Consider the following 23413-nt stretch of genomic DNA (forward strand, 5'->3'; position numbering starts at 1 on the left):
AAATTTCTTCACTCTGGGAAGGAGCCGGCCATTTTGGGGACTGGGATGAGGAGAAATTTCTTCACTCGGGGAAGGAGTCGGCCATTTTGGGGACTGAGATGAGAAAATTCTTCACTCGGGGAAGGAGTCGGCCATTTTGGGGACTGAGATGAGGAGAAATTTCTTCACTCGGGGAAGGAGTCGGCCATTTTGGGACCGAGATGAGAAAGTTCTTCACTCGGGGAAGGAGACGGCCATTTTGGGACCGAGATGAGGAGAAATGTCTTTATTCGGGGAAGGAGTCGGCCATTTTGGGACTCTGATGAGGAGAAAATCTGTCACTGAGTGTGGTAAATCATTGGAATTCTCCACCCCGGAGAGCTGTGGATGCTCAGAGGCCGAGATTGTTCAAGATCGAGAGATCTTCTGCACACACGGGGGGGGGGGGGGGGGAAATCGGATAAGAGAGCGAGAAAGTGAAGTCAAGGCATAAGATCAAGTCAGGATATTGCTGATTAATGGAGCCGGGGTTGTATTCCTTAGGTCCGTAATACGGGGACTGAGATCCGTATATGGGCAAAGTGGTTCACGGCGGGGGGGGGGGGGGGGGGGGGGGGGTGTCTTCGTGAGGAGTCGGAGCCGGACAAGCTGCCCAGGGCAGCGGAATACAGTCCGCTATCGCCTTGCTGGCCCTGTGGGAGATCTGGGAGGGGCTGTTCCTGGCACCATCGCTGAATAAACCACGGATCCGTCCAACGGGTAGGCGGTTACGCAACGATAAATAACAGCCGGGGGGGGGGGGGACACAGCCAAGTGAGAAGGCAGAGGCGGGAAACGGGTGGTTTGTGAGTCGCACAACGCCTCATTTACCAATAGCCTGCGAAACGTCCAAATCACAAACCATCCCAAAAGGGGGAGGCAGACACCCGGGAGAGTGAAAGTGGGCACCGCAGCGAAGCAGGGGGACCCACGTGGAACACGGGCGTTCAGCGGATTTGAGATTGGGGGGGGGTGCCGGATGGAGGGCATGCCTGAGGTTGGGGGGGGGGGGGGGGCACTAACCCGGTCCCGCGCTTTCTTCCTCCTCCGCACTCATCCGTGTCTTCCTTTCTCCCGTCGCCCCTCAGGCTTTCAAAGCAGTGCGGAGTTTCCTGACGAAGCTGGAGATGGTATCGGAGGATCCGTCCAAACTCCTGGATGTCGGTAAGTCGAAACGGGGGCGGCTCGGGGAGGTTTGAGAGAAGAGGCGTCGTAGGGGGCAGAGAGCGCCACCGAGGCCTTTTGTATCCTGACTCCGCCGGTGGCCCCGCCCACACACCGCGCTTCCCGTCAATATCGGATCTGCCTGTTCTCCCCCCCCCCCCCCCCCCCCCCCCCCCCCCAGCTTTGGCCGTATCCGCGGCGGGGCGCCTGACGTTTCCCGGGCCATCGTTTGAGGAGGTCTCAGCACTTCTGCCTCCATTGGACAGACATATGGACGATAAGGGAATAGTGTAGATGGGCTTTAGAGTGGTTTCACAGGTCGGTGCAACATCGAGGGCCGAAGGGCCTGCACTGCGCTGGAATGTTCTATGGGTACAAGTGGGCCGGACATCCTCGACACAATTGACCCCACCCCCACTGTGCCCCACTAGCAGTCGAGGGAGCAGAGGGCCAGCCTCGGGCAAGGCCCTGGTTTCTTTCGGGTGCTGGCCCAGGCCTCAGTGGCTAGACCTCTGACCCCCAGGTCATGTGGACTTAAGACCCCACTTCCAACTTGTCACCCAGTACCGAGAAAGCACTGCACTTGTGGGAGAGGCAACTTCGAACTCGGACGTCCCCCGCCCCATCCTCCGAAGCCACTCCACAGGAACCGTACATCTATCAATTGACCGCTTACTGTTGTCTGTGCGACCTCGCACGCGGACCCTGGATCTTTGCTGGCAGCCGCTGCCGTCGACTAATCCCGCGTGTTCTTGCTCTGCAGAGAGGGACGTCAACTCCGCATCGACGAGTCCCGCGGCCGCCCTGGCTGGCGGCTGGGCCGGCTGGGCAGTCACCGAGTCTCCACCCTCACGTCGAAGTTCATCCGAGGGAGCCCGGTGACGGAGGGGCAGGCGGCGGGAGGACAGCCCACCGCCAGTGCCGGCCCCTGGAGCCACTCCAGAAACGGGAGCAGGTTCGCTTCTTTCTGACCCTCTTTCCCGCACTTGTCTTGCTGTCTGTGTTTGACTTTGTGCACACCGTTTTATATACACATGCATGTGCGCGCGCAGGCTGACATGCACGCCCTCACTGACGCATGCGCCCTCGGTCTCTCGTGCACCCGCCCCTGAGCACACTCACACAGACAAACTCGCCGTTAGGTTTTTAATGAAAGAGTTCAATGGGATGGATGAGGAGAAGATGTTTCCACTTTCACTTAAGGTGATGACAAATAAACCCAATGGGTAATTCAGGAGATACTCCTTCACCCAGAGAGTGGGGGAGAATGTGGGAATCGCTCCCACAGGGAGTGGGGGGAGAACGTGGGACTCGCTCCCACAGGGAGTGGGGGAGAATGTGGGACTCGCTTCCACGGGGAGTGGGGGAGAATGTGGAACTCGCTCCCACAGGGAGTGGGGGAGAATGTGGGACTCGCTCCCACAGGGAGTGGGGGAGAATGTGGGACTCGCTCCCACGGGGAGTGGGGGAGAATGTGGGACTCGCTCCCACAGGGAGTGGGGGAGAATGTGGGACTCGCTCCCACAGGGAGTGGGGGAGAATGTGGGACTCGCTCCCACAGGGAGTGGGGGAGAATGTGGAACTCGCTCCCACAGGGAGTGGGGAGAATGTGGGACTCCCTCCCACAGGGAGTGGGGAGAATATGGTACTCGCTCCCACAGGGAGTGGGGGAGAACGTGGGACTCGCTCCCACAGGGAGTGGGGGAGAATGTGGGACTCGCTCCCACAGGGAGTGGGGGAGAATGTGGAACTCGCTCCCACGGGGAGTGGGGGAGAATGTGGGACTCGCTCCCACAGGGAGTGGGGAGAATGTGGGACTCGCTCCCACGGGGAGTGGGGAGAATATGGACTCGCTCCCACGGGGAGTGGGGGAGAATGTGGGGACTCGCTCCCACAGGGAGGTGGGGGAGAATGTGGGACTCGCTCCCACAGGGAGTGGGGGAGAATGTGGGACTCGCTCCCACAGGGAGTGGGGGAGAATGTGGGACTCGCTCCCACAGGGAGTGGGGAGAATGTGGAACTCGCTCCCACAGGGAGTGGGGGAGAATGTGGAACTCGCTCCCACAGGGAGTGGGGGAGAATGTGGAACTCGCTCCCACAGGGAGTGGGGAGAATGTGGAACTCGCTCCCACAGGGTGTGGGGAGAATGTGGAACTCGCTCCCACAGGGAGTGGGGGAGAATGTGGGACTCGCTCCCACGGGGAGTGGGGAGATTGTGGAACTCGCTCCCACAGGGAGTGGGGAGATTGTGGAACTCGCTCCCACAGGGTGTGGGGGAGAATGTGGATAGTGTTGATAATTTAAGGGGGTGGGGGGAGCACATGAGAGAGGGAGAGGTATATTGATGTGTGGAGCATGGTGGGAAGAGGGGCTTCTGTGGACATGATGTGTTGGGTGGTCTGTCACCGAGCTGCCAGTACCTTTGTAACCGGCTCTGCTGTATGTAATCTTGAATTGGCAGGTGAGAAACACGGCCCAGCAGCCACACCTGTAGTGCCGGCGCCCACGGAAGAGCCAGCGGATACGGAAGAAGTGGCAGAAAGGTGGGACGATGATGACTGGGGCAGCCTGGAGGTGCGTACCCGTGTGGGGGGAGGAAGTGCTATTGGGGCAGAAGGGAACCTATGGGTCTGTTGCGGTACCCTCACCCCCAATTTATATTAGGAAACCGGACCAATCCTCAACTTTTCAATTTGCAAATTCCACGGACAACTTGGGATCTTTTAAACAAAAACAAACTTTATTATTAACACAGGATTAGCCTCATTAACTCACTTTCCCATCTACTTCTGAAACCTCAACTAAGCACACCCCACACACTGGTCAAATGCCACTTATTAATAAAGTTCGCACTCGCGACGGCACGGTGACGCAGTGGTTAGCAATGCTGCCTCACGTGCTGAGGACCCGGGTTTGAAATTTATTCACCAGAGAAACACTCCCCCTTTCCTCAGAAACCAGAGCAGAATTCTTAAATTGAAACTCAAAACAACAGACACAGGGCAGGGCTGAAAGCGAAACTAAAAAATAACAGACATGGGCAGGACTGAAAACGAAACTAAAAATGACAGACATGGGCAGGACTGAAAACTAAACTAAAAAATAACAGCCACTGGGCAGGGCTGAAAAGGAAACTAAAAAATAGCAGACACGGGCAGGACTGAAAACGAAACTAAAAAAATAACACATGGGGCAGGGCTGAAAACGAAACCAGAAAATAACAGACACGGAGCAGGGCTGAAAAGGAAACTAAAAAATAACAGACACTGGGCAGGGCTGAATAGGAAACTAAAAAATAACAGACACAGAGCAGGGCTGAAAAGGAAACCAGAAAATAACAGACACTGGGCAGGGCTGAAAAGGATACTAAAAAATAACAGACACAGGGCAGGGCTGAAAAGGAAACTAAAAATAGGCCCAGCCCCTCCCACTGTTAACCCCTTTATCACAGCAGACCCTTCTGTATATCTTAACCCAAGTTATTTTAGTAACATTGCGGCAACGGACACATCATGCAAGATATCGAAACATTCCTACATTCATCACCTCGCGGGGGGGGGGGGTCTGGAGTCACACGTAGGCCAGACCGAGGTAAGATTTCCCCCTTTCCACTGAAGTAGTGAACCAGATGGTTTTTTTTAATGATAATCGATGATCGTTGTCCTGGTCACAGCTCGGCTTTTAATTCCGCATTTTACTGAATTTAAGATTTCACCATCCTCTGGGTCCCCAATCTTGCTCTGGGCTCACTGGATTATCAGTCCAGGAGCCACACCGCCCGCCACCGGCTACAGTTGATTGCGCGCCGCGTGCGAGCAGGATGTTTTTTAATACTCTTCCCCGTTTTCAGAATCTCTCCATGACTGGCAGCAAGGTGCCAAGCCCCATAGTTTCGGAATGGGACAGTGAAGGCTGGGGCCTGGAGGAGAGCTGGCAGCCCAAGGAGAAAGCGGCTGCCGCCCCGACCCCCCCCAGAGACGACAGCTGGAACACTGAATGGGGCGACGAGCTGATACCAAGTCAGACCAAGACGCTGACGGTCAAAGCTTCAGCGAGTGGGCCGGACGTGCGGTTCGCAAGTGAATACAACTGGGACAGCACGAGCGGCTCGGGCAGACAGGAGGACTTCTTTGCCACGGTCATTCAGGCACCTGCTGTAACCCAGGTAAATGTAGTACACTGGCCCCATCAAACACTCCCAGGACAGATACAGCACGGGGTTAAATACAGAGTAAAGCTCTCTCTACACTGTCCCCATCAAACACTCCCAGGACAGGTACAGCACAGGGTTAGATACAGAGTAAAGCTCCCTCGACACTGTCCCCATCAAACATTCCCAGGACAGGTACAGCACGGGGTTAGATAGAGTAAAGCTCCCTCTACACTGTCCCCATCAAACACTCCCAGGACAGGTACAGCACGAAGTTCGATACAGAGTAAAGCTCCCTCTACACTGTCCCCCATCAAACACTCCCAGGACAGATACAGCACGGGGTTAGATATAGAGTGAAGCTCCCTCTACATTGTCCCCATCAAACACTCCCGGGGCAGGTACAGCACGGGGTTCGATACAGAGTAAAGCTCCCTCTACATTGTCCCCATCAAACACTCCCGGGGCAGGTACAGCACTGGGTTAGTTACAGAGTAAAGCTCCCTCTGCACTGTCCCCATCAAACACTCCCGGGGCAGGTACAGCACGGGGTTAGATACAGAGTAAAGCTCCCTCTACACTGTCCCCATCAAACACTCCCGGGGCAGGTACAGCACGGGGTTAGATACAGAGTAAAGCTCCCTCTACATTGTCCCCATCAAACACTCCCAGGACAGATACAGCACGGGGTTAGATACAGAGTAAAGCTCCCTCTACACTGTCCCCCATCAAACACTCCCGGGGCAGGTACAGCATGGGGTTAGATACAGAGTAAAGCTCCCTCTACACTGTCCCCATCAAACACTCACAGGACAGGTACAGCATGGGGTTAGATACAGAGTAAAGCTCCCTCTACACTGTCCCCATTAAGGTGCGTGGGGCAAGGTTTAGAGGAGATGTGCGAGGAAAGTTTTTTTTCACACCGAGGGTAGTGGGCGCCTGGAACTCGCTGCCGGAGGAGGTGGTGGAAGCAGGGACGATAGTGACGTTTAAGGGGCATCTTGACAAATACATGTGTAGACCGTTTTAGTTTAGTCGGGCAGCATGATCAACGCAGGCTTGGAGGGCCGAAGGGCCTGTTCCTGTGCTGTACTGTTCCTTGTTCTTTGTTCAATGTCAACTGGTGGCACTTCTCTGAGTCTTTAAGACATTCGCTGTTGATGGGATCTGGCTGCCGTGTTCGCTGTGTTACAACCGGTTCCTCAAAGCCACTTCGTGTAAAAGGGTTTTGCGAAGGCCACCCCCCCCGGTTTAATGGAACGGCGCTGTGCGTCGAAAGAGGCTACATGACGCGAGATGGCTTTGTTAATCACGTGTTAACTTCCTCCCTAGAAAAGCGAGGATGCGTGGAGCGCGGACGCCACCGCCGGCTGGGACACGGAGGATAACTGGGAGTCAGTGGAAGCACATCCAGGTCAGTAAGTGCCGCCAAATTGCCGGGCTGACTTTGACGCGCGGATTGAGTTCATGTTGTCTGCCCGCCGTTGGACGCCTTGTTTGAGAATCGCGTGGGTGCGGAGCATCCCGTTCCCAGAACGCTCCACTTGCGAGCATTCCCAGGCTCGAGAAATCAGGACAGCTGGGCAAGGTTGTCTTTCCCGACCCAGGTCCGGGGAATGGGTGGCGCGGTGGTTAGCACCGCTGCCTCACAGGCGCCAGGGACCCGGGTTCGATTCCGGCCTCGGACAACTGTCTGCAGTCTCGAGTCTCCATGTTCTCCCCCGTGTCTGCGTGGGTTTCCTCCGGGTGCTCCGGTTTCCTCCCACAGTCCAAAGGTGTGCAGGTTAGGTGGATTGGCCGTGATAAATTAATAATCTTTATTATTGTCACAAGTAGGCTTACACTAACACTGCAATACAGTTACCGTGAAAATCCCCTCGTCGCCACATTCCGGCGCCTGTTCAGGTACACTGAGGGAGAATTCAGAATGTCCGATTCACCCAACAAGCACGTCTTTCAGGACTGTGAGGAAACCGGAAACGCAGTTTAGGTGGATTGGCCATGCTAAATTGTCCCTTAGTGTCCAAAGATGTGCAGGTTGGGTGGATTGGCCGTGCTAAATTGCCCCTTAGTATCCAAAGATGTGCAGGTTAGGTGGATTGGCCGTGCTAAATTGTCCCTTAGTGTCCAAAGATGTGCAGGTTAGGTGGATTGGCCGTGCTAAATTGCCCCTTAGTGTCCAAAGATGTGCAGGTTAGGTGGATTGGCCATGCTAAATTGTCCCTTCGTGTCCAAAGATGTGCAGGTTAGGTGGATTGGCCGTGCTAAATTGTCCCCTTAGTGTCCAAAGATGTGCAGGTTAGGTGGATTGACCATGCTAAATTGTCCCTTAGTGTCCAAAGATGTGCAGGTTGGGTGGATTGGCCGTGCTAAATTGCCCCTTAGTATCCAAAGATGTGCAGGTTAGGTGGATTGGCTGTGCTAAATTGTCCCTTAGTGTCCAAAAATGTGCAGGTTGGGTGGATTGGCCGTGCTAAATTGCCCCTTAGTATCCAAAGATGTGCAGGTTAGGTGGATTGGCCGTGCTAAATTGTCCCTTAGTGTCCAAAGATGTGCAGGTTGGGTGGATTGGCCGTGCTAAATTGTCCCTTAGAGTCCAAAGATGTGTGGGTTAGGGTACGGAGGTGGCGACCCGATGGGCCCAATGGCCTCTTTCTGCACTGTGTGGATTCTATGATGCTATGAGATTAGCTACTCCAGCGTCTCTCTCCCTCTCCCGCCTCCCAAAAGCCCACCGGAGACCCGGGGTTACTAAATGAAACCGGATCCAGTCGCACTGTCGTGACCTGGCCGCGTTCTCCCTCCCTGTCCTCGAGCTCCCCGCTGTTCTCCCTCCACCCCCCCCCCCCCCGCCTCAACTCCGCAACCAAAGCGTGGTGGTGTCGGCGTGGGAGAAGCCCGGTGACTGCCTGAAACCGCCGCAAAGCCCTTTCAACTGGGAGACGAGTAACATTGTGCTGGAGTTACTGAGGTACCAGCGCCCTTGTCTTGGCATAGATCAGTCCGAGCGGAATTAACCGGTCCAGTCAGTCAAGGAAGATTACCCAAATTTGGGAGCAGCCTTAATTGCACTGTGCCGGTCAATTGGGCAGCGTGACCTGGGAATGGTCCAAGGATTTATTGACCGCAATGGTGGATCCGATTAAAACGAAACGTGCAGGAATGCAGGTGACGCTCCTTAGCTCAGTTGGTTGGCGTCCGCTGGGGAGGGATTAAGTGGACTCGGTCCCCACCTTCCCTGAATTTGAGAAGAGCGAGGTCCCGTTGAAATGCTAAATCCTTAGCAGGCCCAGGGCTGAGGTGGGTGGTCCATCAGGAACCGAGGGGGGGGGGGGGGGCGCGGTCCTCCGATCAGATACTGGACTGTGATGGGAAGTACTGACGAAAGTGTCCCCAATCTGGTTCTCTGCCGCCTCGCCTGAATATTTTCACTATTTTTGCTCGTGTTCATTGGTGTCTCATATTGTGAATTATAATTTATAAATCCAATTTTTTTTAATGTATATCATATTGAATGGTATACTGACTTGAGGAGCTTATTTTTTTTGTTAACTGAGATTCTATTTAATAAATTAGAGTACCCAATTCTTTTTTTTTTCCCCCAATTAAGGGGCGATTTAGCGAGGCCAATCCACCTACCCGGATTCTTTTTGGGTTGTAGACCCACGCAGACACGGGGAGAATGTGCAAACTCCGCACGGACAGTGACCCGGGGCCAGGATTCAAACCCGGGTCCTCGGCGCCGCGAGGCAGCAGTGCTCACCCACTGCGCCACTGTGTCGCACAGCTGATATTCCTTAAAACGCCAGAGCCTATCGCAAACGCTAGCATCGTCAGTTGCTGCGACTAAAATGTGCAGCCTGCTGTCAGGGTATCCCGAGGGTAACACGTTCCCGATCTCTCCGGCCCCAGCCATCTTCAGCTGCTTCATCAATGTCCTCCCTTCCATCACAAGGTCAGAAGTGGGGATGTTCGCGGATGACGGCACAATGTTCAGCACCATTCACAACTCCTCAGATACTGAATCAGTCCCTGTCCAAATGCAGCAAGACCTGGACAATATCCAGGCTCGGGGCTGACAAGGGGCAAGTTACATTCACACCGCACAAGTGCCCGGCAATGACCATCTCCTACAAGAGAGGATCTAACCATCGCCCCTTGACATTCAATAGCATCACCATCGCTGAATCCCCCACAATCAACATCCTGGGGGTTACCATTGATCAGAAACTGAACTGGGCCCAGCCACATTAATACTGTGGCTACCAGAGCAGGTCAGAGGCTGAGAATCCTGCGGAGAGTAACTCACCTCCTGACCCCCCCCAAAGCCTGTCCACCATCTACAAGGCACAAGTCAGGAGTGTGAGGGAATACTCTCCACTCGCCTGGATGAGCGCGGCTCCCAACAACACTCGAGAAGCTCGACACCATCCAGGACAAAGCAGCCCCGCTCGATCGACACGCTAACCGCAAACATTCGCTCCCTCCACCCCCGACGCACAGCGGCAGCCGTGTGCACCGTCTACAAGACGCCCCGCAGCCACTCGCTCCTTCGACAGCACCTTCCAAACCCGCCACCTCTACCGTCTAGAAGGACGAGGGCAGCAGCAGACGCACGGGGAACGCCCCCGCCTGCAAGCTCCCCCCCCCCTCCGAGCCGCTCGCCATCCCGCCTCGGAAATATATCGGCCGTTCCTTCACCTTGGGCGGGGTCAAAACCCTGGGAACTCCCTCCCTAACTGCACGGTGGGTGTACCTACACCTCACGGGGGCTGCAGCGGGTTCAAGATGGCGGCTCACCCTCCACCTTCTCAAGGGGCAATAAATAAATGCTAGCGCGGCCAGAGATTCCCATATCACATGAATGATTTTAAAGAGTGTAGTACCACATTGTAGTATTGTGCAGATCATAAGGTTCCAGGCCCAAGCTCAGTCAAGCAGAACCTTGTGCTGGAATGTTTCCGCGCCCCTCGATTTGGGAGGGGATAGTATCAGCGCGTTGTGGCGACGAGGATGGGGTCGTGGTGACTCGAGATGGAGTCGAACCCAGTCTATTGGGAGTGTTTTTCTGTAGCCCGTTGTTTTGACAGATTTGACTCTCTTCTTCCCCCGCCGCCCCCCCCCCCCCCCCCCCCCCCCCCCCCTTTCTCTGCAGGGTTAAGCAAATCGGACGTCTCCAAGAAGAAACGGGAGGAGCGCAAGAGAGAAATGGAGGCGAAGCGAGCCGAGAGGAGGGCTGTCAAAGGCCCACTGAAACTGGGCGCCCGCAAATTTGACTGAAGAAGCTACTGCAGCGGGTTGCAGGTGGCCCTCTCTGCAACCGTGCAATTGCCTACAGCCTGTCGTCATTCTGCCCCGCCCCCCCCCCCCCACACACACACACAAAGGCGACCTCTTCCGTCTGGACGTCGCAAAGAAACTTTCCACCAAACTCCGAAGCTTTTTTTTTTCTTTCTCTCTCTCTCTCTCTCTCTCTCTCTCTCTGTCAACAGTCGTCTTTGAGTTGATTTTGCTTCCTCGCCGGTTAACCGACCAGCAATGGGATCCTGCGCCACCCCGCGGGGCAAGGACAGGGGGGGGGGGGGGGGGGACACGGGACGTCCCCGCACTGCGACGGCAGAGTCTTAGCGCCGCGGTTGCTAGTTTGGCTCTCTTTCCCCCCCCCCCCCCGGAGGGAAATAAATAACCCTGGGACCTTAAAATGACGGAGATTGTGCCCCAACGTTGGTTGTGAGATTATAGTGCTGTTACAATACCGTGCTGTTTAATCAAAAGTAATCTACTAGCTTCACAGGGGGCGGGGGGCGAAATGTTTGTCTTTTTCTTTTTACCGTGTTTCGCTGTTGGGAGGGTGGATATGTAATTGCTGCAACAACAAATGCATTGATGTACATACTGTGTCATATTACATTGAAATTTTAAACCCACGGCTGCCATTGTGTATAATTTTGAGGGGCACAGGTGGACAACATTGAAGCCGGCAGCCCAGATGGGGAAAGACTTTGCACAGTCGAGGGAGAATACATCGTGATGTCCGCGATCGTTCAGCAAGGGGCTGCGCATTATTTATTTTTTTTCTTCCCCCCCCCCCCCCCTCTCTTTCTCTGTCTGTCTAAATTAAAGGTACCTTTAAGATGTGGGATTGTTCCTGATGTTTTTGGAGGAGGAGAATGTTTTTTACGTTTGGTGTACCGGATGTGTACCTTGAGAGAGGTGGTCAGACCTTTGGGCGAATGCTTCCTTCAGAGTCGCTGGATGAGGAAAGAGGCGGTGTGAAGGCCGTATGGCGGAGGAGCAGAAGGAGGCCATTCGGCCCATCGAGTCTACCCCGCCATTCAATGGCTGACCTGCTGTGACAGTCCTCGACTCCACTTTCCCGCCTCGTCTCCGTAACCCTCGATTGCCTCACCGATTTAAAAATCCGTCTCTCTCTCCGCCTCAAAAACACTTAACGACCCGGCCTCTACAGCCTCTCTGCGGTAAAGAATTCCACAGATTCACTCGCCTCTGAGAGAAGAAATTCCTCCTCAGCTCTGTCTGAAATGGGGCCATCTCCCCTCACTCTGAGATTACTCCCTCTGGTCCCAGACTCCCCCACAAGGGGAAACATCCTCTCAGCATCTCCCCTGTCGAGGCGTTTCCCCCCCCCCCCCCCCCCCCCCCCCCCCTCCTACCCCTCCCTGAGAATCCTCTCTGTCTCAATAAGGTCGCACCTCTCGTTCTTCTAAACTCCTAATGAACACAGGCTCCGGCCTACTCCACCTCTCCTCATGCGAAAGTCCCTCCATGCCCGGGATCGGCCCAGTGAGCCTTCCCTGGACCGTCCCCAATGCCAGTATATCTTTCCTTAGATAAGGGGACCAAAACTGTTCACAGTATTTTAGGTGCGGTCTAACGAGGGCCTTGTACAGTTTTAGCAAGACGGCCCTATTTTCATACACATTTCCCTTTGAAGTAACGGCATTGCCAATTACCTGATGAATTTAGAGAATCATAGAATTTTACAGCAGAGAAGGAGACCATTCTGCCCATTGTGTCTGTACCGGCTCCCAAAAGAGCTACCTAAGCTAAAATCATCTTTATTGTCACAGGTAGGCTCACACTAACGCTGCAATGAAGTTACGGTGACAATCCCCTCGTCGCCACATTCCGGTGACTGTTCGGGACACGGAGGGAGAATTCAGAATGTCCGATTCACCCAACAAGCACGTCTTTCGGGACTTGTGGGGGGAAACCGGAGGAAGCCCACGCAGTAGTCCCCTTCCCCAGCCCTATCTCCGTAGCCCCCTCAATTCATCCCTTTCAAATGTATATCCAGCTCTCTCTTGGAACTCGCGTCCACCACTCCCAGGCAGCACATTCCAAACCCCAACAAGAAGTTTTTAAAAAATATATATTTATTCAAATTTTTCAACAAATCCCCCTCCCCCCAAACAAGAAGAAATAAACGAGCACAAGCAGAAATTATACATTGGATTTCCCCCATATAACATTTAAAAACACAAATAGGGGGGAAAACACACCTTCACCCAAACGCCACCCCAAAAGAACCCCCCCCCCCCCGCCCGTGGGCTGCTGCTGCTGACCACCTCCTAACGCTCCACGAGATAGTCTAGGAACGGTTGCCACCGCCTGGTGAACCCCTGCACAGACCCTCGCAAGGCAAACTTTATCCTCTCCAGCTTGATGAACCCTGCCATGTCATTGATCCAAGCTTCCACACTCTGGGGGCTTCGCATCTTTCCATAGAAGCAAAATCCTCCGCCGGGCTACCAGGGACGCAAAGGCCAGAACACCGGCCTCTTTCGCCTCCTGCACTCCCGGCTCGTCCGATACCCCAAATAATGCTAATCCCCAAATTGGCTTGATCCGGGCGTTCACCACCTTGGACATAGTCCTTGCAAAACCCATCCAGTGCTGGGCACGACCAGAACATATGGACGTGATTCGCCGGGCTTCCCGAGCACCTCCCACATCTGTCCTCCATCCCAAAGAACCTACTCAACCTCGCCCCTGTCATATGCGCTCTGTGAGTAACTTTGAATTGTATTAGGCTGAGCTTGGCGCAAGAGGAGGAAGAATTAACCCTACTCAGGGCATCAGCCCACAGACCCTCATCTATCTCCTCCCCAAGCTCCTCCTCCACCGAGGCCTCCTCCTCTTCCTTCAGCTCCTGGTAAATCGCCAAAACCTTGCCTTCTCCAACCCATACACCCGAAATCACCCTGTCCTGAGTCCCACGTGCCGGAAGCAGCGGGAATTCCCTCACCTGCCGCCTCACAAACGCCCTCACTTGCATGTACCTGAAAGCGTTTCCCGGGGGTAACCCAAACTTCTCCAGCGCCCCTAGGCTCACAAACGTCCCATCTATAAACAGGTCCCCCATTCTTCTAATCCCTGCCCGATGCCAGCTCCGAAACCCCCATCCATCCTTCCCGGGACGAACCGATGGTTCTTCTGAATCGGGGACCAAACCGAGGCTCCCACCTCGCCCCTGTGTCGCCTCCGCTGCCCTCAGATCTTCAGCGTCGCCGCCACCACCGGACTCGTGGTGTACCTTGTCGGCGAGAGCGGCAGCGGTGCCATCACCAGCGCCCTCAGGCTCGTGCCCGCACAGGACGCCATCTCTAGCCTCTTCCACGCCGCCCCCTCTCCCTCCATTACCCACTAACGGATCATCGCCACATTGGCTGCCCAATAATAGCCACACAAATTCGGCAGCGCCAGCCCCCCCGTCCTTGCTACGCTCCAGAAACGCACTCTTCACCCTCGGGGTCTTATTCGCCCACACAATCCCATGATGCTCCTGCTTACCCGTTTGAAAAAGGCCTTGGGGATCAAAATGGGAAAGCACTGGAACGCAAAGAGAAACCTCGGGAGGAACATCATTTTGACCGACTGCACCCTACCCGCTAGTGAGAGTGGCAGCATAATCCCATCTTTTAAAATCCTCCATCTGCTCCACCAACCGCAGGGCCCCCCAACTCCTAGCTACTTGGATCCCTAGGTACCGAAAACTCCTTTCCGCCCTCTTCAGCGGTAGCTCGTCTATCCCCCTTCCCTGGTCCCCTGAATGCACCACAAAGAGCTCACTCTTCCCTACGTTGGGTTTATACCCCAAAAAATCCCCAAACTCCCTAAGGATCCGCATGCCCTCCGCCATCCCCTCCACTGGATCCACAACATACAACAACAGGTCATCGGCATACAACGACATCCGGTGTTCCTCTTCTCCCCCCCCCGGACCAGTCCCCTCCATTTCCTGGACTCCCTCAGTGCCATGGCCAGCGGCTCAATTGCCAGTGCAAATAAGGGGGTGCCTCGTCCCCCGGTACAGCCGAAAGTACTCTGACCTCCGCCGGTTCGTAGCCACACTCGCCACCGGGGCTCCATATAGCAGTCTGACCCAACTGATGAACCCCTCCCCGAACCCAAACCTCCGCAACACTTACCAAAGATACTCCTGCTCCACCCGATCAAAGGCCTTCTCCGCGTCCATAGCTGCCAGTACCTCCGCTTCCCCCTCCACCGAGGGCATCATAATCACATTGAGGAGCCTCCGCACATTGGTGTTTAGCTGCCTGCCCTTTACAAATCCCGTCTGGTCCTCATGAATCACCCCCGGGACACAGTCCTCAATTCTCGTAGCCAGCACCTTAGCGTCAGCATTGAGGAACGAGCACAATGGAGGGCTCCCGGTCGGCAACGGCATTTTTGGGGCTTTAAGCCCGGTCTCAGGGTCCGCGGAGGCGGCAGAAGAAGGGAGGAGGCACAGTGAAGACACAGGAGGAAAAAAAGAACAAAGAAAAATGTCGAGGGTGAGGAAGAAAACGGCCGGAAAAAAAACCAGCTGAAGGTCCGTCGGGGAGTGGAAAGGTCACCAAGGAAAATGGAGGCTGGAGCACCAGGGGAGGCCGCACTGCTTCCGGCTGAAGAAATAACTAAGGTGATGGCTGCGGAATTTGAATGGAAGACCTGGAAAACAGATCCAGGCGACAGAATTTGAGGATTGTGGGGCTGCCCGAAGGCGTTGAAGGACCGAGGCCGACTGAGTATTTTGCTGGCGAAACTATTGGGGGAGGGGGAGGATCCCTCCCGATATGAACTGGATCGGGCTCATCGGTCGTGGAGGCCTGTACCAAAGGCGAGTGAGCCGCCAAGGGCAGTGACTCTGTGCTTCCGGAGGTACAGGGTGAAGGAGAAGGTGCTGAGCTGGGCCAAGCAGAAGCGGGGGGTGCAGTGGGCTGGAGCTGGTATACGTGTATACCAGGACTTTACGGTGGAGCTGACGAGGAGGCGGGCTGCCTTCAACCGGGTGAAGAGGGCACTGTACATTGGCAAGGTGCGGTGCGGCATTGTATATCCAGCGAAGCTGAGGGTGACTTACAAGCTCAGGGACTTTTATTTTGGAACGGCGGAAGCAGCGGAGGAGTTTGCGAAAGCAGAAGGACTGTGGCAGAACTGACAAATTGAGGAATGGCCGTGTGCCGATGTAACCTCATGACTGTATTTTCTTCTTTTTTGTATCACTGCGCGCGGGTGTAGAGGCTAAAGGAGCCAATGTTGTATATATTTGGACAAGGGAAGGGATGGGACTTTCACTCGAAATGAGGGCTCTTTGGGGAGTAGGGGGATATGCGGGGTTTGTGTGCTAAAAGGGGATCTCTGGGCTTTCCTAGGGCCGGGCAAGGGGGAAAGGGACCCGGGCGGGGGCCTCCACGCTGGCCGGTTTAAGCCGGCCAGTGAACGGGAGTGAGGTGGGGGGAGGGGGTGCGGCCACCGGAGCCTGGCAGGGTCCGAGTGGTCTAGTCGGGGTGGAAAGTTGGGGGGAAGGAACCGAGGTTGGGAGGAGGAGTTTTACAAGAGGCAACGGACGGGAGGAGCTGGAGACCAGGGGGGTGGGGGTGTAGAGCTGTGTAAGATTAAGGGTGACTACGGGTAATCCCTGATTCCTTTTTGTCATTTGTTTATGTAAACATGCGGGTTGAGGTCTGGGGGTTGGTGGGTAGATGGGATCGTTGTTGTTATTATGGGGACTGACATATCTTGCTGATTATTGTTGATGGATGTAAATGTGGGACAAAATTTGAAAAAGGAGAATTAAAAAAAAAATTTTTTTTAAAACATTGAGGAGCGAGATCGGTCTATACGACCCACATTGCAATGGATCCTTGTCCCGCTTCAAGATCAAAGAAATCAGCGCCCTGGACATTGTCGGGGGCAAGGTCCCTCCCTCCCTTGCCTTATTAAAAGTCCTTACTAGCAATGGGCCTAGCGGGTCCACTTATTTCCTGTAAAATTCAACCGGGAACCCATCCGGCCCCAGGGCCTTCCCCGCCTGCATGCTCCCCAATCCTTTAACCAGCTCCTCCAGCCCAATCGGCGCCCCCAAACCAGCCACCGCCTGCTCCTCCACCCTTGGGAACCTCAGCTGATCTAGGAATCGTCGCTCCCCCGCTGGGGGCTCAGACCTGTACGTGGGGCAGCACGGTAGCCTTGTGGATAGCACAATTGCTTCACAGCTCCAGGGTCCCAGGTTCGATTCCAGCTTGGGTCACTGTCTGTGCGGAGTCTGCACATCCTCCCCGTGTGTGCGTGGGTTTCCTCCGGGTGCTCCGGTTTCCTCCCACAGTCCAAAGATGTGCAGGTTAGGTGGATTGGCCATGATAAATTGCCCTTAGTGTCCAAAATTGCCCTTAGTGTTGGGTGGGGTTACTGGGTTATGGGGATAGGGTGGCGGTGTTGACCTTGGGTAGGGTGCTCTTTCAAAGAGCCGGTGCAGACTCGATGGGCCGAATGGCCTCCTTCTGCACTGTAAATTCTATGATAATCTATCTATGATAATCTCCATAGAAGTCCCTAAATACCGCGTTTCTCACCGCACTCCGCACCGTATTCCCCCCTCTATCCCTAACTCCACCAATCTCCCTCGCTGCCTCCCTCTTACGAAGCTGATGTGCCAGCATCCGACTCGCCTTCTCCCCATACTCATACGCCACCCCCTGCGCTTTCCTCCACTGTGCCTCTGCTTTCCCCGTGGTCAACAGGTCGAATTCCGTCTGGAGGTTCCGTCTCTCCCTGAGTAGTCCCTCCTCAGGGGCCTCTGCATAACTCCTGTCCACCCTTAAAATCTCCCCCACCAACCTCTCCCTCTCCCTCCCCTCTCTCTTCTCCCTGTGGGCCCTAATGGAGATTAGCTCTCCCCTGACCACTGCCTTCAGCGCCTCCCAGACTACCCCCACCTGCACCTCCCCATTGTCGTTGGCCTCCAAGTATCTTTCAATACACCCCCGCACCCGCCCGCACACCCCCTCATCCGCCAATAATCCCACATCAAGGCGCCACAGCGGGCGCTGGTCCCTCTCCTCCCCCAACTCCAGCTCCACCCAGTGCGGGGCGTGGTCCGAGATGGCTATGGCCGAATATTCCGTTCCCTCCACTTTCGGGATTAGCACCCTACTCAAAATGAAAAAATCTATCCGGGAGTAGGCTCTATGGACGTGGGAAAAGAAGGAAAATTCCCTGGCCTGTGGCCTGGCAAACCTCCATGGATCCACTCTGAGCACCTTGGCCGCAGCCGGCCTCTTACCCGTCCTGGACCTAGAATGGTCCAGTGCTGGGTCCAGCACCGTGTTGAAGACCCCCCCCATTATCAAGCTTCCTACCTCCAGATCCAGAATCCGACCCAGCATACGTTTCATAAATCCGGCATCATCCCAATTTGGGGCATATACGTTCACCAGTACCACCCGCACCCCATGCAACCTACCGCTCACCATCACATATCGACCTCCATTATCCACCACAATATTCATTGCCTCGAACGACACCCGCTTCCCCACCAGTATTGCAACCCCTCTGTTCTTCGCATCCAGCCTGAATGAAAGACCTGCCCTACCCATCCCTTTCTCAGCCTAACCTGATCTGCCACCTTCAGATGTGTCTCCTGGAGCATAACCACGTCTGCCTTCAGTCCCTTTAAGTGCACGAACACCCGGGCCCTCTTGACCTGCCCGTTCAGGCCCCTCACATTCCAAGTTATCAGCCGGATCGGGGGGCTACTCCCCCCCCCCACCCCCCCCCGCCGACTAGCCATCTCCTTTTCTAGGCCAGCCACGTGCCCGCGCCTCCCGCACCCTCCAGTCCCCCAGACGACGGACTCCCGCCCCGACTACCTCTCCTACTTCCAGCTCCCCTTTGGCCAATGCGGCAGCAACCCTGTTCCCCCCTCCCTCCTCCCCCTCCCCCCGCTAGATCCTCATCTAGCCATTTTGCTCCCCCCATGACACTCCCGTAAGTCAGCTGACGCCTGCTGACCCCGGCCTCGCCTGCCATTCCATCGACCCCCTAGTGTGAGAAACTCCCCACCCCTGGGCAGTCCGTGTGCGCTCCTCTCCAGCACCGCCCTCCCTCCCCCCCCGCCCCACCCCCATCATTCCCTAACGCGGGAAAAAGCCCGCACTTTCCTGAGCCGGCCCCGCCCCCTCTGGCGCAGCTCCTTTTTGCGGCCTTACCCCAATTCCCCAACCCCGGGCCTCCACCCCCCCTCTTCCTCCGCGTGGCCCTGCCCCTCCAACACCGATGCCCACACTCTCCCACATCAAATCCATTCACCCATCCCCACCCATCACCAAAACAAAAAAAACATTCCCCAAACGCAGTAAACACCCCCCCACGACAAACCCTCAGTTTGAGTCCAACTTTCCAGTCTGGATAAAGTTCCATGCCTCATCAGGCGTTTCAAAATAGTGGTGCCGATCCTGGAACGTGACCCACAATCGCGCTGGCTGCAGCATCCCGAACTTCACCCCCTTCCGATGGAGCACCGCCTTAGCCCGATTAAAACCCGCTCTCTTCTTAGCCACCACCGCACTCCAGTCCTGGTAAATTCGGATCTCCGTGTTCTCCCACCTGCTGCTCCGCTCTTTTTTGGCCAATCACAGGCCACACTCTCTGTCCATAAAGCGGTGGAACCTCACCACTACAGCCCTTGGCGGCTCGTTGGCTTTGGGTCTCCTTGCCAGGACCCGATGAGCCCCATCCAGCTCCAGGGGCCTCGGGAAAGCTCCCGCGCCCATCAGCGAATTGAGCATCGTGCTCATATATGCCCCGGCATCGGGCCCCTCCGCTCCTTCAGGGAGACCCAGAATCCGAAGATTCTTCCTCCTCGACCTATTCTCCAGGTCCACAAATTTTTCCGCCCACCTCTTGTGCAGCGCCTCGTGCGCCTCCACCTCCACCGCCAGGCCCAAGATCCCGTCCTCGGAGGCTTTTTGCCGCACCTCCCGGATCGCCGCCCCTTGGGTCTTCTGGGTCTCCACAAGCTTCTCAATCGCCGCCTTCATTGGCGCCAGCAATTCTGTCCTCAGCTCCGCAAAGCAGCGTTTAAGAAACCCCTGCTGCTCCTGCGACCACTGCGCCCACGCTGCTTGGTCTCCACCCGCCGCCATCTTGCTTTTCCTCCCTCGCACTTTTCGCTGCACCAGGATCGCTTTTTAACCCCTCCACTCCTGGTCCAATCCATATAGTGTCGGGGGGACCTTGCTGTCACCTTCCCAGACTGGAAGCCGTCGAACAATTGCCGTTGGGGCCCCTCTGAAGAGCCCAAAAGTCCGTTCCCGGCAGGAGCTGCCGAACGTGCGACCTACTACCTCGGCATAGCCGCAACCGGAAGTCCCAACAAGAAGTTTCTACTCATCTCACTCCGAGCTCTCTTTCTGACCATCTTGAAACTGTAACCGCCACCCCCCCTCCCCCCCGCAGTCCCTGACATGCCAACTAGGGGAAACACAATTCAAAATTTTGAACACCTCAATAAGGTCACCTCTTAACAGTCTCTTCTCTGAGGAGAACAATCTGGTTTAGCACAGGGCTAAATTGCTGGCTTTGAAAGCAGACCAAGGCAGGCCAGCAGCACGGTTCAATTCCTAGACCAGCCTCCCTGATCAGGTGCCAGAATGTGGTGACTAGGGGCTTTTCACAGTAACTTCATTTGAAGCCTTCTTGTGACTTTCAATGATTTCTTTTGTCTCCACATGTGGTCTGACCAATGATTTGTCGAGGTGTAGCATCACCTCTTTACTTTTAAACTCTATGCCTTTATTCATAAACCCAAGGCTGCTATAAGCCGCCTTAACTGTCTCCACTTGCCTAGCCAGCTCCAGAGAATTATGCACTTGAACCCCGAGGTCCCTCTGCCCCTGTACTCCCCTCAAAAGTTGTACCATTGAGCCGGTATTGTCTCCCCGTGTTTCTTCTACCAGAATGCATCACCTCACATTTCTCTGCATTGAGGGTCATCTGCCAGGTGTCTGCCCATTTGGCCAACTTGTCAACGTCTCTCTTGAGGTCGCTCAGCATCGTCCTCACAATTCACTATTCTCCCTAGCTTAGTATCGTCTGCAAATTTTGCCTTCAACGCCCACCTCTAAATCATTTACGCAAGTCAGAAAAAGCAAGGGTCCCAACACAGCTCTACATTTATATTTATCTTATCCTGTATTATGGCCTTCCATCAGTTTTCCCACTATTGATGTCAAGACGATAGGTCTGTAGTTTCCTGGCGCCCATTTGCCCCTTTCTTAAACAATGGTGTCACATTTGCAATCCTCGAGTCCCCCCAGGACTAAACACGCATGCTAGCTTTTTGTGAATTATGCGCAAGGACCCCCACAAATCCTTCTCTGATGTAGTTTTGTGCAGGTGCATAGAGAGCGCCGTTCAGTCCGTAATAGGGTCATTCTGGTGACAGCGGGGAAGAAGCTGTTTTTGAATCTGTTGGCGCGTGTTCTCAGAAGAGAATAACCCGGGTGGGAGGGGGGGGTCTCTTTGATTATGCTGCCCGCTTTCCCCAGGCAGCGGGAGGTGTAGACAAGAGGCGATGGATGGGAGTCAGGTTCGGTGATGGACTGGGCTGTGTTCATGACTCTGTAGTTTCTTACGGTCTTGGGCTGAGCAGTTGCCCTACCAGGCTGTGATGCAGCCAGATAGGATGTTTTCTTTGGTGCATCTGTCAAAGTTTTTAAGAGTCGATGTGGACATGCCGAATTTCCTTAGTTTCCTGAGGACGTAGCATCGACGTGGGTGGACCAGGACAGATTGTTGGCGATGTGCACCTCAAGGAATTTGAAACTGTTAACCATCTCCACCTCGGCCCCGTTGATGCTGACAGGGGTGTGTACAATACTTTGCTTCCTGGAGTCAATGACCAGCTCTTTAGCTTTACTGACGTTGAGGTTGTTGTCGTTGCACCACTCCACCCTGTACTCTGACTCATCGTTGTTTGAGATCTGACCCACTACGGTCGTGTCATCAGCAAAGCTATCTTGCTCGTTAACACCTCAGAAAATTTCTAATTTGTTAGGCATGCTCTCTGCTTGATATTATGCATTTCTAAATGCTCCACCATTGTGTCCTTTATAGAAGCAAATTGAAAACGAAATGAAAATCGTTCATTGTCACAAGTAGGCTTCAAATGAAGTTACTATGAAAAGCCCCTCGTCGCCACATTCCGGCGCCTGTTCGGGGAGGCTGGTACGGGAATTGAACCGTGCGGCTGGCCTGCTTTCAAAGCCAGTGATTTAGCCCAGTGTGCTAAACCAGCCCCTTGCCAAATTACTGCCGATGCTGGAATCTGAAACCAAAGAGAAAATGCAGGAAAATCTCAGCAGGTCTGGCAGCATCTGTCGGGAGAGAAAAGCTAACGCTTCGAGTCCAGATGACCCTCAGAACGCTAGCTCTTTTCTCTCCTGACAGATGCCGTCAGACCTGCTGAGATTTTCCTGCATTTTCTCTTTGGTTTGCATCCTTTATAATGGACTCTCGCCAATGACAGAAGTTAAGCTAATTGGCCTAATTGCGTTTTCTCTCATTTTTCGAATGGTGTTCCATTGGCAGTTTTCCAATCCTCTGGAACATTTCCAGAATCTCTGTAGCTACTTCTTTTAAATCCTGGGATGCAACCCATCAGGTCACGGGGTCTATCACCCTGTTCATTCCCCCCCCCCCCCCCCCCCCCGAGTAGTTTTCCCGAGTGATTGTTACTGTATTTATCCCCTCACCTTCTGCTCCTTAATTATTTATTTTTGAATGTCATTGGTCTGCGTCTTCTAACTCCTCTGCCATTTCTTGGTTCCCCAGTCTCATTCTCGGAGGGGGTCCGATGCTACACTTCGCCCTCTCTCTTCCTTTGTATATATTACTTACCAGTTCACCCTCCCGTATTTATAATCTTCCCTCCTTTTCTGGTCTTTAAAACTTTCCCAATCCTACGGCTTACCACTAAATTTCTTTTTATTCGTTCATGGGACGTGGGCGATGGAGGCTGGGCCAGCATTAATTGCCTTGAGGGGGAATTTGCTGCAGGTGGTTGGAGTTCCATCTCGGTCAGGACAAGATTTGCTTCCCAAAAGGACATTAGTGAACCAGGGGGGTTTTTACGGCAATCAGCTGTGGTTTCAGTCATTAAGATTTTTTATTCCAGGTTTGTATTGAATTCAAACTTCACAGTGGTGAGCACTGTGGCCTCATGGCACCAAGGACCCTCGTCTGGTCACCGTCTTGTCTGTGTGGATCTCACCCCACAACCCAAACATGTGCAGGCTGGGTGAATTGGCGATGCTAAATTGCCCCTCAATTGAAAAAAAATTGGGTATTTTTTTTTAATTCAGTCTTCCTGCAGTGGTGGGCTTTGAACCCTCATAAGTGCGTTGTTTTTCTTTAATACTATCCTGCCCCTTCCTAGGATTCCCCTTCCACACAGATGCATTTTTGTTGAGTCTATTTTCAGAAATGCTGCCATTGGTAATCAAGTCTTTCCTGCTAAACTCTTTCCTAACCACTCCATCAGCTCCACCCTCATTCCTTTATAATTACTCTGCCTTCATTCCTTTATGAATTGACCCTTTATGACTCTTGCGTGTAGTAGTAGGTTAAAGTCCCAACAGGTTTATTTGGAATCACTACTTTCGGAGCATAGCTCCTAGTGAATGATGGAGCTACGCCTGGTGTAAGACTTCTTACTGTGCCCACCCCAGCATCGTATGCATGTAGCAGTTGATTTTGACCCTCAAATTGAATGCT

General features: G+C 54.2%; 1 protein-coding gene across 1 annotated transcript; it reads left to right on the top strand.

Moving 5' to 3' along the window:
* Positions 1 to 1102: 1102 nt before the first annotated feature.
* scyl1 (SCY1-like, kinase-like 1) lies at positions 1103 to 11259 on the top strand. Its single transcript, XM_072489424.1, has 6 exons — positions 1103 to 1182; positions 1946 to 2137; positions 3644 to 3756; positions 5033 to 5347; positions 6665 to 6746; positions 10488 to 11259. Exons 4-6 carry the CDS (start codon positions 5042 to 5044, stop codon positions 10610 to 10612), a joined length of 513 nt encoding a protein of 170 aa, XP_072345525.1. The 5' UTR covers positions 1103 to 1182; positions 1946 to 2137; positions 3644 to 3756; positions 5033 to 5041; the 3' UTR covers positions 10613 to 11259.
* The last annotated feature ends 12154 nt before the right edge of the window (positions 11260 to 23413 follow it).

This window comes from Scyliorhinus torazame, chromosome 24 (assembly GCF_047496885.1).
Source record: "Scyliorhinus torazame isolate Kashiwa2021f chromosome 24, sScyTor2.1, whole genome shotgun sequence".
NCBI lineage: Eukaryota > Metazoa > Chordata > Chondrichthyes > Carcharhiniformes > Scyliorhinidae > Scyliorhinus > Scyliorhinus torazame.